This window comes from Oncorhynchus tshawytscha, linkage group LG07 (assembly GCF_018296145.1).
Source record: "Oncorhynchus tshawytscha isolate Ot180627B linkage group LG07, Otsh_v2.0, whole genome shotgun sequence".
NCBI classification, from domain to species: domain Eukaryota; kingdom Metazoa; phylum Chordata; class Actinopteri; order Salmoniformes; family Salmonidae; genus Oncorhynchus; species Oncorhynchus tshawytscha.
In genome coordinates, this window is record NC_056435.1 from 28,304,946 (window position 1) to 28,318,111 (window position 13,166).

At 45.4% G+C, this 13,166-nt stretch overlaps 1 protein-coding gene across 3 annotated transcripts in view; it reads right to left on the bottom strand.

Annotated features, from left to right (window-relative positions):
* The window catches only part of LOC112254307 (kazrin), a 149,887-nt gene that overhangs the window by 9,499 nt on the left and 127,222 nt on the right, over window positions 1–13,166 (bottom strand). For all 3 annotated transcript variants that reach the window (XR_006083719.1, XM_024426720.2, XM_024426721.2), the window contains exon 5: window positions 2,906–3,094. Coding sequence is in view for 2 of the 3 variants with exons in the window: in XM_024426720.2 (XP_024282488.2) it covers window positions 2,906–3,094 (189 nt within the window). In the remaining variant the exon portion in view is untranslated. The remainder of the gene's footprint in view (window positions 1–2,905; window positions 3,095–13,166) is intronic.

A 13,166-nucleotide genomic window follows, 5' to 3' on the forward strand; every position in this document is an offset into this window, starting at 1 on the left:
GACACCACACTCCGAGGGCCCTCACCTCCTCCCTGTAGGCCGTCTCATCGTTGTTGGTATCAAGCCTACTACTGTTGTGTCGTCTACAAACTTGATGATTGAGTTTTAGGGTAGTGCATTGCCACGCAGTCATGGGTGAATAGGGAGTACAGGAGGGGGCTGTGAACGCACCCTTGTGGGGCCCCAGTGTTGAGGATCAGCGAAGTGGAGATGTTGTTTCCTACCTTCACCACCTGGGAGAGGCCCATCAGGAAGTCCATGACCCAATTGTACAGGGCGGGGTTGAGACCCAGGGTCTCTAGCTTAATGATGAGCTTGGAGGGTATTATGGTGTTGAATGCTGAGCTATAGTCAATGAACAGTATTCTTACATAGGTATTCTTCTTGTCCAGTTTTCCTTCCAACAGGAAAACGACCCTAACCAAACATCCAAGACAATGCAGGAGCTTCGGGACAAGTCTCTGAACGTGAGTGGCCCAGCCATGTCCCGGACTTGAACCCGATCTAACATCTCTGGAGAGACCTGAAAATAGCTATGCAGCGACGCTCCCCATTCAACCTGACAGAGCTTGAAAGGATCTGCAGAGAAGAATGAAAGAAACTCCCCAAATACAGGTGTGGCAAGCTTGTAGCGTCATACCCAATAAGACTCAAGGCTGCAATCGCTGCCAAAGGTGCTTCAACAAAGTACTGAGTAAAGGGTCGGAATAGTTATGTAAATGTGATATTTCAGTGTTTTATTTTGAATACATTTGCAAACATTTCTAAAAACCAGTTTTCACTGTCATTATGGGCTGTTGTGTGTAGACTGATGAGGGGGAAAAAACTATTCAATCAATTTTAGAGTAATGTAATGAGACAAAATGTGGAAAAAGTTAAGGGGTCTGAATACTTTCCGAATGCACTGTATATTGGATTGCCACAAGATGGCACTGTGACATATTGTAAAATCCCAGGAAGAGCAACACTGTTTTTCCATAGAAGCACCATGGAGTAAATGATGTAATGCTCTAAGATCAGTAGCAGATAGTCACATAACCACACAGACCGATGTGGAGACCACATTCACCAATCCTTTCCTAAATACGCTCTATGCATAATGGCATTTGCTACACAGACCGCACTGTTTAAAAACAGCCAACTTCCAGGGTTGAAACTTGCTTTTCAGTAGAGACCATAACTCATCAGCTGTATTTGTAGGACAGGAATCCAGAGAAAAGGCTTGACAGGCAGAGTAAGATTGTGACTTATGAACAGTATTCCTGAAGCTCTTTTTTCAAGGAAAAGGAGAAGCTGTCCTCGCACTAACCGCAACACAATTCATTGAGGCTTAAGCATTCCCAATGTGCATGTTCCACCATAACTCTCCGCACTCAACATTTAAACCTGTTCTTCAACAGTTACACAAGAGAGCTCTACATCTATGAGCACGCCACCTCCCGCTCCCTGTGCGGAAGAGAGGAAGACAGAGGAGGGGAGGAGGGATAGATGGGGGGGGGATGTTAGAGAGATGAGTGATAGGGTTTGTCTTCTTTACGTTTTCACGATCCCACCATTCTGCATACAGCCAGTCTGCCTCAGAAGGGGATAACTTCGTTAACTTTGCTTTCCTTGGGAAGTAAGCAAGTAAATATGTATCTGTAAAATATTGCTTTGCGGGGTAGGGGTTAGAGGAGTTGACGAACCACACTTGGACACAGTATGATGACAAGCTGTCTCTTCTCACTGCCACATACTCTACATAGCATTCCACTCCAAGCCAAACGCATACACTGGATCATAAAGCAATGCCTTTGTGCTACCATTTATGGATCTCAACCTTACAAGAACTGAGCCTCGACTGTGGACTGATGAACAGATCTCATTACTGACAATGTTGGAAGGATAGAACAGGCAGAAGGTATTGACTTTATCTACCTCACACACACATCACGACTGGTAGGAGATTTGGAGATGACAGATACGATTTCTATACCACACAGTTAGCGTTTAGATAAACATATGGCCCATACCAGACACAATTACGTCAGATTACATTTTTAAAGGGATTGACTGATGTGTTGAGTGATAAACTGATGTTATCTCTACTGAGATGAAGTGGGTTTGACTGAGCTGTGTGAGAAACATATGGGACTTAAGTGGGTGTGGCAGGGCTCAGGCAGCTGTGTAGTATATTTGGACTCGGGTAGAACAGTAGGATAGGACTCGGGTAGGACTTAGGTAGGACAGTTGAGTAGGACTCAGGTAGGACAGTAGGGTGGAGTCGGGTAGAACAGTAGTTGGACTCAGGTAGGACAGTAGGGTAGGTCTCAGGTAGGACAGTAGTAGGACTCAGGTAGGATGGTAGTAGGACTCAGGTAGGACAGTAGGGTAGGACTCAGGTAAGACAGTATGGTAGGACTCAGATAGGACAGTAGGGTAGGACTCAGATAGGACAGTAGGGTAGGACTTAGGTAGGACAGTTGAGTAGGACTCAGGTAGGACAGTAGGGTGGAGTCGGGTAGAACAGTAGTGTAGGACTCAGGTAGGACAGTAGAGGACTCAAGTAGGACAGTAGGGTAGGACAGTAGGGTGGGACTCAGGTAGGACTCAGGAAGTACAGTAGGGAAGGCCTCAGGTAAGACTCAGAAAGTACAGTAGGGCAGACTCAGGTAGGACTCTGGTAGAACGGTAGGTGGGACTCAAGGAGGGACCGTAGGGTAGGATTCAGGTAAGACAGTAAGGTAGGACTCGGGTAGGACTCAGGAAGGACAGTAGGGAAGGCCTCAGGTAGGACTCAGGAAGGACAGTAGGGAATGCCTCAGGTAAGACTCAGGAAGTACAGTAGGGCAGACTCAGGTAGGACAGTAGGGTAGGACTCAGGTAGGACAGGGTAGTAGGTGAGCACTACGGGGGTCGTGCTGACCTTGTAAGGCCTCCTTGGCGCGGTCCAGCTCCTGCTCCTTGTCTCCCAGCTGCACACGGAGCTCAGTGGCTGAAAGGAGGTGAGAGGAGCAGCCCTGGGTCTCCTCCAGGTCCTTACTCAACATGTCCTTCATCTGCCTCAACAGGTGCACCTCCTCCTGCAGCTGGGCCACCTCCTCACGCAGCAACACTACGGAGGAACAGAGGAGAGAGAGAGAAGTTAGAGGAAGAATGTACCTATTTGTCCATTCCTTACAGTCCACAGAAATCTCTTTCTGCTTTTAACCCCGAGGTGAGAAATGGAGAGAATGAAGTAAAAGAATAAGGAACAGAGAAGGGGTGGGGAAGGATGAGTGGAGAGGAGAATAAGGAAGAGATATGGAAGTAAAAACAGAGAGGAGGAAAAGAGAAGGGGAATATAGGAGGGAGAAGTTGAGAGGGGGAGAAAGGCAGAGCGAATGAGCAAGGGAGACGGTGGAAGTCGTGAGATATCAGAAAGAGGGAGAGGAGGGGGGTGTGAAACAGGGTGACAAACTTAAAGGGAGAGGAGCAGAGCGAGTGCAATAATTAGGCTCAACTGAACACCTTTTCAGAGAGGAAAACCCACAACAACACATGCACAAGCTCGCTCAGATGCAGACGCACACGCGCACACACACATTCACACACACAGCAGGCTCTATCTAAGCTGAAGCCATGGGTGATGGAGAGACAGAGTTAAATGAGGAGTGACAGTCTCAGGACTCAAACTGGCAAGGCTACAGAGCGGTGAGAGACAGTGGTTTGATAAGACTATCAAAAAAAAAATCTATCTGGAAAAACAAGCTTCAGCCGTGTTCTTTAGCTCCGTGCCTTTCCACTGACATACGCCTCACAGCCCTCTGGGAGCTTAGGGACTTAGAGTGATAAACAAGAGCAGGAAACCAAGGAAACCGCACAGAGAAACAGAGAGAATCAAGACCGTAATTGGCACAGTATCTCCTAATACACAAACACGTTCACCAAGGCAAGCAACACAGAACACAAATACGCTAAACTGGGCCTCCATTTTATAAGGTATTGACTAACTGGGGTTTGTTTACAGTTTTTTTTTTTTTTGCCTCATAAGGGCCACCACAACAAAGGAATGGCCTTGTCATACCAAGTAATATTTTCGCACTAGCTTCTTGAACATTCTTGAATATCTATAATGGTTTAGAATGATGCACAATGTTAGTATGTCTGGGAAGAAGCTTGACCAGCAGCAGAAATCAGTGGCCAAAACATTTCCAGCCCTGTCCCTACGCAGGGAAAGGGTTGGTTGGTACCTGGGAGACCACCTGTAAAAATCTGATGGCTCCTGGAAGTGGTTTTGGACCGTTTTGGCCACTATCCTTCCTCTGGTCTAAGATAGCCAAGGGCATTGTAGCCAGACTGCGTGGGGCTGCAGAGTGCCAGATAAGAGAGGAAGGGACAGTCCATTGGTCACTGTCGACTCTGGCTGTGAAGAGACCCGCTGGGCAGCAGCTCCGTATTGTACATGGCATAAGGAGGTAGTTTCCTGGAGAGAGCAACCTTTCACAGCCTTCTCACCCGCTAAATCCACTCATCTGTTTACCTATACAGGCTTGCTTAGGTGTTGCAGGTGAGGCCGGCTGCCGCCTTTGATCGCTCTGTGGAGCAGAGCAGCCAGACACAAGTTCGAAGTATACGTCCCAGGCAGTTACGTGCTGTTCAGACGATCTGCAGTCCTATCTGCGCCGTTGAGCTATCTGTAGTGTGACAAGTATGATCCCTAGCTGTGAAATAAATATGATCTGCGGTTCTGTTTCGCGGCTGAGAGGGTCTAAATGCCCCCTCCTCTCGGTGTGATAGTATCATACAATTATGTCCCAGCAGACATAACGCGCCGAGGTTGCTAACGTGGAAGATTTTTCTTAAAGAAACAAAGAGTCAGCCATTTTCAAAATGGCTGTGAACCATCTTATTCCCTATGGTTATAGGACATGCAGCCCTTGTGTGTCCCCCCCTCCCTACGCCGGAGAGTGTTTCAGGTCCGTTCAACTCGAATGTGATATCGTTCTATGTGTATGATAATGATCATGTAGAATTACATGTAGAGGTAAGTAGGCTACTTCAAGGAAATGGTCATCACCAGCACCGTAGAGAGTGTACACAGTTGAAACAGACATGGCTTAACATAAGCGAGACAGACACATGGCGAGCACTCAGAGATTCTCTAGATACTGTGGGAGCCGAACAGAGGGTGATTTAAGCACAAGCAATCAGCACCCTAATTCCCTCAAATACACTTTCCCATCGATCCCCCCATCCTCATCCTGCCATTACTCCCCACTTTCAGCTCTGAGCTGCATAATCACTCCTCTTTCAGGTTCCCTGCCTCCCTCTCTGCCTGCCTCACAGTCAGTATGAAATGAAGGCAAGGCAAATCCTGGAGAATCTTCCCCCCCAGAGATATTTCAGTTCAGATAAGCCCGTTGGCAGTGACATCATCAGGAGAAGAGAGGCTGCACAGCGTCTCGTCGTCAGTTTGGTTTAAAAACATGCACATCGTGAAATTAATCGTGTTTGGTTGTTTTTTTCTCACACAATGCACAGGCCTGCAAAATTCCGGGAATTTCTAGCTTTCCTGGTTGGAGGATTCTGGATTTCCTGCTTATTCCCTCCTGATTTCATGGAAAACAGGGAATGTATTAAAAGTTCCCGGAATTTTGCAAGCCTAGGCACACGTGTGGGACAAGCCTGAGAGGTTATCTTTTTGTATACACTATTGAAGAATAAGTCAAAATAAATCGTTTGTACTGACTGGCCATAATGTCCCCTGGCTTGGGCTGTTACGGTGACTGTATTACTGACCAACCAGTGGTCACGAGTCATGACTGCAGTCAAATTCCACGTGACCGTTTAATTATAACATTTCTATAGGCTAGGCAACTGCGTGAGAAAACAGAATGATGGCCTCTATTAAAAAGAGGAGGATCCCATCAGCTTTCTATAGGTTAGGCCTACTATATTTATTTCTCAGCTTTCCTAATATTAGGCACATTGCTTCTCTTTATAACAGGAGTATAGCCTACCTGACAGGCTGAAAATGAACCACGGGAAAAGCATAGATGACATGTCTTTTTTCCTGCTGCCCCCGTTTCGAGACGGTTGGATGATAATGGTCCATTCTAAATCCAAACTAATTTCACACATACATTATTTAGTATATGTCTGATGGGTGACAATATTAGCCTATCACTTGTCAATGATATATTATCACTTGCGAATGATGCCCAGCTTAAGGCAAGAAACAGCGTATGTTTTTTGACAACTTTTTCAAATCATAGTCGCACATCTCATGTAGCCTAGCCCATAGGCGCATATGTTTTGATAAGGTTTGTATCACAACTAAAGTGGCCAAATAACTTCTTAAAATTAAGCACATTAATCCACTTTACAAAGGGTGTGTAGAGCCTAACTGGCATACATACGTGTGAGTGTCAAGTTTGGGGAAGATCCTTTTCACCATAAAAATTACCTTTTACAATAAAAGCATTACATGCATATTCCCATTTGCGGTCACTTTTGAGAATGGCGTTTTCCTGCTAATGCAGCATTCACGCTTATAGCCTACTGCTGTGTGTGCACTGCTGCACTTATAATGTGAAGAAATAGCCCAATAGTTGAGCAACATTTTAAGCTAAACATTCTCATCTGTTGCGTCAGGCTCATTGCTTAAATCAGGTTTTTTGATGCTAGTGGTTGTATTGATTTGGGATCTATCGCATCCCACAACTGTCCCAGACTATGTTTGGAATATGTATTTCTTGCACAGAAATAGGTCAACTTTTGTACTATGGGGGATTTTATATTGACATAGGCTAGTGCTTTTGCTGTTCGTTAGGCCTACTCGTCTTGTTGGCTGATGAAAAGTAAATGTGGACTGTTCTTCCAATATCTTCAAAATGCGCCTCGGAATTGCGTACCAGATGTTTATGTCTTCACTTGTAGCCTGTGAGAAAGACCCGATTGCCGGGAGAAGGGAATTATAGTGATTATATCAGCCCATGGGCACAAAAGGAATGGATTTTTTTTTGGGGGGGGGGGGCGGCATTACAGCCACACAAAGGGGATGCAGCCGAGAAATTTGAGGCATTATCAAGTGCTTGTCAAAATGTGAATGAGAGACTGATGAAGTGTGTACAGCCTGCGCAAGAAACAAAGCAGAGCTCATGCCTTTCATGCAACTTTTTTCAAATCATCATTAGAGTTGCATCATGCAGCCTTAGAATGTATTAAAAATACAAACATATAGCACAACATTTGTATCACAACTAAGTTGCATAAATAACTCTAAATTAAGCATATAGAAATACCAATTTATTTGTTAACAGTTCAACATAGGATAGCCGCATGTGCGCACTCCCTCAAATCGTTTTTAGAAAATATCCTTTCTATTATATTCAGCTTTGTTCAATTGTATTCTTCATACTATAAAATATAAAATAATAGGCATTTCTAAGCAAATTTTGTCTGCTAATTGAACTAGTGTAGCCCACAGCCATATGGGATAGATCAGGACCTAACATAAGGACAACTCAGAGTATGCTATTCCGTTCTTCTGAAAGAGACTACACTTTCTTCACATCATGTTTCTTTAGACCGGGATCTATTGTGATGGTGTATATTAAATGGATTTATTAAATGCAAATGTTCCAAAGGTCTGCATTAATGGCTAGCAGGCTACTCATGGAAGCCAGGAATGCTAAATGTGTTTATGTTAATGAACGCTCAATTGCCGTGAGACTGGCAGTTATTTGCTTGACAATCACCGGGGTGGCAAAATGTCATGACCGCCCTACAGCCCTACCGCTAGCCTGTTGTATTGTTGTTATTGTTAGCATCATTTCTTGTCTCCTGTCATAGCCCCACCAGTAGACGGTGAATGCCTGTTCCTTAGCCACCTTCCCGAGGAGAGAAGAAGACCTCATCTCTTCACTCAGCAGTGGCCCACTCAACTATTCCTCTCTGAGCCATGACTCTAAAAAATGTTTTTTTTTAAAAAGCTCCATCAGGGCTGCTCTGAGTCTGACCAGGCCATCAACCCGTGCTCTTCCCTCCCACTGGCTTCTCCGTTCAGAATCTGGAGAGAGTCATGACACGCCTGACTGAGCAGGTAGGTCTAGTGGCTGTTTGCTTTGTGGCTAAAAGAAGCCAGAGGCATGAGCTAGGTGCTCGTGCTGTGTGTTTGATACGAGTGTCAAACACATGCTTGATAGCAGCTATCTGCTCTACCTCTAATGTGGTATGCTCTGTAGGAATGTCTGGACGGGTGTCACCTCCCTCTGCATCTGTTACTATGCTTTGGTCATTCCACCTCTCTTGTTCCAGGTAGCCACAATGGCTACCCGGAGTGACACCAAATTTGTCCTTCAAGTCTCAGCTACACTGTGTTTACTATAAATATCCACTGGCATGGTCCTAACTGAGTGGAACTGTACTCTTGCAAAGACACGACATTTGAATACAGTGTGAAAGTGTCCATTACACAGTGGTTAACTTGTGCAGACCTCTGTCATCTTAACAAGCATCTCCACGGACCCTGTTAGATTGACCGGGGTATGAAAATGTATGATTTGCATCCCCGGCTGCAATATTCCGTGTAATAAATGGAACACGTTCTTCGGGTTTGTTATAGCAGGGAATTTGCCAGTGAACAACAGAGAGAAAGAGCTTACAGCGAATGATTAGGCAAACCACGGCCCTTTGAAAATATAATCACCTAACTCAAATATGTGCATGAATTACTCTCTTACATTTCCATTTTCAAACATTCCACATTATTCTTGGAGCACAAACAGCGCACTTAACAGCAATATTAACCTTGTAAATGATTATTTTCAATATCCATTTACATACACTGCAGGGGCCGCTTTCTCTATTTGAGAAACAGTGTGGGTACTGTTGGATGGATGCTGCTTAGCCTGGTTGATCTACTTCCGTTAATGTGCGGAACAAAGTACATGGAACTCCACACTGTATGTCTGGAGAGTGACAGCGACATGTCTGTATACATCTGGCACAGTATCACTGGGCTTGAAACCAGAGAAGAGTGTTACACACTCACTCAGTACATTCCATAAAGCTCCATCGTTTAAGAGCATTGATCCTGTATTTCTAGCCACGGTTACTGTATTATGTTCTACTGTATGTGGAGGGCTGAACGGGGAAGGGTTTTACTGGGTAAGCAGAAGCAGTATTAGTAGGAACGCTGTAATCTCGCAATATGTTTAAAACCTTCACAATCCTTGGATTACTATTTGATTGTCAGTTCCCACAATAATATGGAAATCGAACATGGACGAGAGGTATTTTCACTCCCGTACATTTGGGCCCTGTTTCTCTCTACACTGCTACTCCCCACAATGTGTTCCCCTGGTGGGATTGGGATTTGTTTTGTGTATTTATTAAGGATCGTCATTAGCTGCTGCCTTGGCGGCGACATTAAGGCATTGACATACAATTGAAAATATTTACACGCCATTCCATTTCATAACACTTTTCACAACACGTTAAGTGTGTTCCCTCAGGCCACGACTCTACTATCACATATCTACAATACAACATCCATGTGTGCGTGTGTGTGTGGAGCGTGTGTATTAACATGTGTGTCTGTGCTGGTGCTGCACAGCTCTAATACACCCAGTATGGAGAGGAGAGGGGGAATTGGAGCTGGGGGGGAGAAGATGAATGACTTTTTAGAGAATGTGCAGACAACCAATATTTTACAGTAGCATTGCAGATTACTGTAGTGTAGTAAAAAAAAAAGGTCACTATTACCTGGAGAATTATTCACTAATGCACCGAGGTCACTAGAGATACTAAGTAGCAAAATATTCAACCCTTTCAAATCCTTTCAGTTTTTATTTAACAATAATATGCTGTTGTTAGCGGCTGATAAAAGCACAGAAAGGATGCTGGGGAGGTTCAAACTGCACTGAACAAAAGCCCCTGTGTGACTCATTGAGTAGACCACCATAAAACACGGCTCAGAACGTCATTAGAATGGTTCACCACAAGCGCCTGCCTCCCCTCCGCCATCCTTTTCATAAGTAATTATTTTTTTTATTTTTATAAAACTAGGAAGATAAACATATCAATCGTTTACACAGCATGTTTCAGAAACTCAGGACGTCTCCGTGCTGCTCCAGCAACAACAGTCAGAAATGTTAGCATGTTTGTTGATGATGTGAACTGCGTTCCAGCTGATTATGCGGCGTTCACCCACTGTCAGCAGGGGGCCGGTAGAAACCGGAAGCATCTGGTTTTCAGGAGAAAAGCAGAGAAGAGGCGAAGCCTGAAAACCGGATGTTTCCAGTTTTCTTCCGACACCGCTCAGGCGATTATTTGACATCTGCTACATTAAGATAGAATTCACCTGTAACTCTCTGAGATTATCGTGACCCATCATTGGCTGTGGTGCTGCAGGCAGCTGTCAATCAAAGGGAGTCATTGGGCCAACCCCCTCTGGCTCGCTGACCTCTCATGACACAACTATTCAGTAGTCACCTGACTGGCCAAGCTTCCTCCACTTTGACATCTCCTTACTTCTGAAGCCAATTTTCAATTAGATTAATTTCGTATTTAATTACTGGGGTTCATGAAGTTGCTTGGATGCCTACAGTGAGGTTTTAGTAGCTGGCGATGGTTCTGAATATATTACATCTTATAGTCTGCTCCAGGCCACAGAGCATCTGTGCATCCATGTCTCTTTGTCTCTCCTCCATCCCCAGACTCCCAACCGCTCTATTTGTGTGACGGAGGAGTCACGTGATGCTTGGATGTCTATATCGGTATGTGTGTGTGTGAGAACGTGCGCTTGCGTGCGTGCGTACTAATGCGAGTGTGCGTGGCTGCCTGGTGCGCTCTGCATCTCTGATCATTACCGCGTAGAGGAGACGATTCCCAGGAAAGGAGGGCTGTACTGTGGATCGCCGTGAGGGGATGACAGATCGGCCGCTGCTCCTCATCCAACTCCTCATGCAGATGATATGAGCCTAGCGATCCTTCATAGTCAAACAGAAGTGTGGGTGTGGTTGAGATAGAGCCCTTCTTATTAATAGCCGGCGTGTTCCTAAGACAAACCCCTCTCCCTCTCTCTGCTGGGAGGATATACAGACAGGATTCTACTGGTCACGGAGGTCCTTCACTCATCACTTGGAATAGCCGTACTATCCGCTCCGAATCTATTAATTTCATTTCCCATGAAGCAAACCGATCTAAAAGGACTATTATAAGACCATGTCGAAGGAATCACAAAATGGCTGTTCAGAGCGACTTGATGAGAGCAGTCTCTAAAGAGACATCCTGTAATCTCCATGAAAATTAAGAGCATTTGGTTCACATCTCAAGTCAAGAGGATGAACCAAATATCAGGCATTACATAAGAGGATAACATCGAATCAACAATTAATGATACAGGAAGGCCAATAGAAATGGTTGCATCAAAAATAGCAACCACATTCATTCAGTCAATGATGGGTTTCGGATCCGAGGGGGAGTTTTGGCGGGTGGGAGGCAGCAGGGAGATTAGTGGCTGTTTTAAACCTGCTCCACAACTCTTTGTTGGGATTCTCTACAATAGTCAGTCATGTTGGTTGGATAGCCTGTGGGCTGTCTTAGTACCTAAGCCATTGATAGGGCCAGGGATGAGCGTGAGTGGGTGAGAGAATATAACACCACACAACGCAACGCAACAGAAAACAACACAACATGAGCCGTCGCTGGTTGCTCCCTGAATAGCACCTGGCTGCACATAAGTACCAGCAGGTTCGTTTCCCACTCAGGATATTACATGGCCCTTCTATAATGTATGTGAACATGAATTATACATCGACACTGGCTCTCAACCTTACTTAACCACAACATCCACTGCGCAACGTAAACAATGCGCTAGAGAGTGGACCCTGGGTTTCCTTCCATATATGTTAAGCGTTTACGCCTCACTTGTGTTTCTTTCTTACCATGGCAACAACGGCTATGATTTTACTGTATATGAGGCCCATATTCCGTTCGGAAGCTCTAGTGAACATTTCTAAGTCTGCGTGTGTAAATCTGCACGCCTGAACCCACAAAGAGGTGTGTGCGTGTGCGAGCGTGTGCATATGTGTGTTTGTGTGCGCATGCTTATCCATGCCCCTGTTGGTATATCTATAGAGAACAGCTGCCATGAATTAATTGCTGTGAGTTTACATTACAACGGAGGTCAGTGTAGGCATGCCAACTGGAGATAGTAGTAATTGATTCACACTTTTATTATGGGAAGATTAGGCCCACTGCCAGGGATGTGCTGCTGGAAGAGCAGCAGGAACCTGGTAAGGCCGCTCAGCTCAGACTGCCTAGAGTCTAGTTATCAACCGCAACAACGCCAATAATCTATCGAAACATAGCTGGCTTCGTTCGATGACATGATATCGCTGTACATGGTCCGACTCTGACTGAACACCGAACAAGAGACTTGCCCAATGAGACTATACTGAACCCTGTCCCATGAGTGTTCAGTATGGCCACGAGCCAGTATCATCCCCGTTGAGGATATTTCACCGAGACGGAGTTGAAATGCAGTGCCCAACGCATGAATATCCCGGGAAGATAGAACCAATGGCGGTGCATCCTTCTTGTGCCCTCCACTCGCTATGGAACTGTAACACATTGGACTGGTCCAGCCAGGTGGACTGGCCACTGGTCAAGGACTGCAGAGCATGCCATCATGAAGGCCTGCTGTGAGCTGCTGCGGGAGCAGCGTGTGAGACCGTCTCTGATAGTGCCATCTGGCTGCAACGGCACACCCATTATCTCTTCTCAATTTGGAAAGCAACCTCTGGGTATGGAGGAGTCACGCAACACAACCAACGGGATCATCCTCAGACTCATCTCCTCAAACACGCGCACGCACACGCACGCCGCACGCACACACACTAGACAAACGCAGTCTAGTGTGTACGCAGTAAGGACCATGTCACTGCAACAGAGACCGTGTCTACCAAGGTTCCAGTTGGAGGTGTTGGAGGATCTCTCAGATAACACCTGCATTAATGGAAGTGTAGGTGTGTCCGTGCGTTGCCATTTCCTATCAAGATGCCAAACACATCAAATGTCAAGGTGGGCGGATGAATTCTAGGGGGAACGCTGGGGAAATATGCTGATTGGATAGTACTCGTAGGACCTACAGAACTACAGACATAAAATTACACCAATTCCAGAGCATTGGGATATGG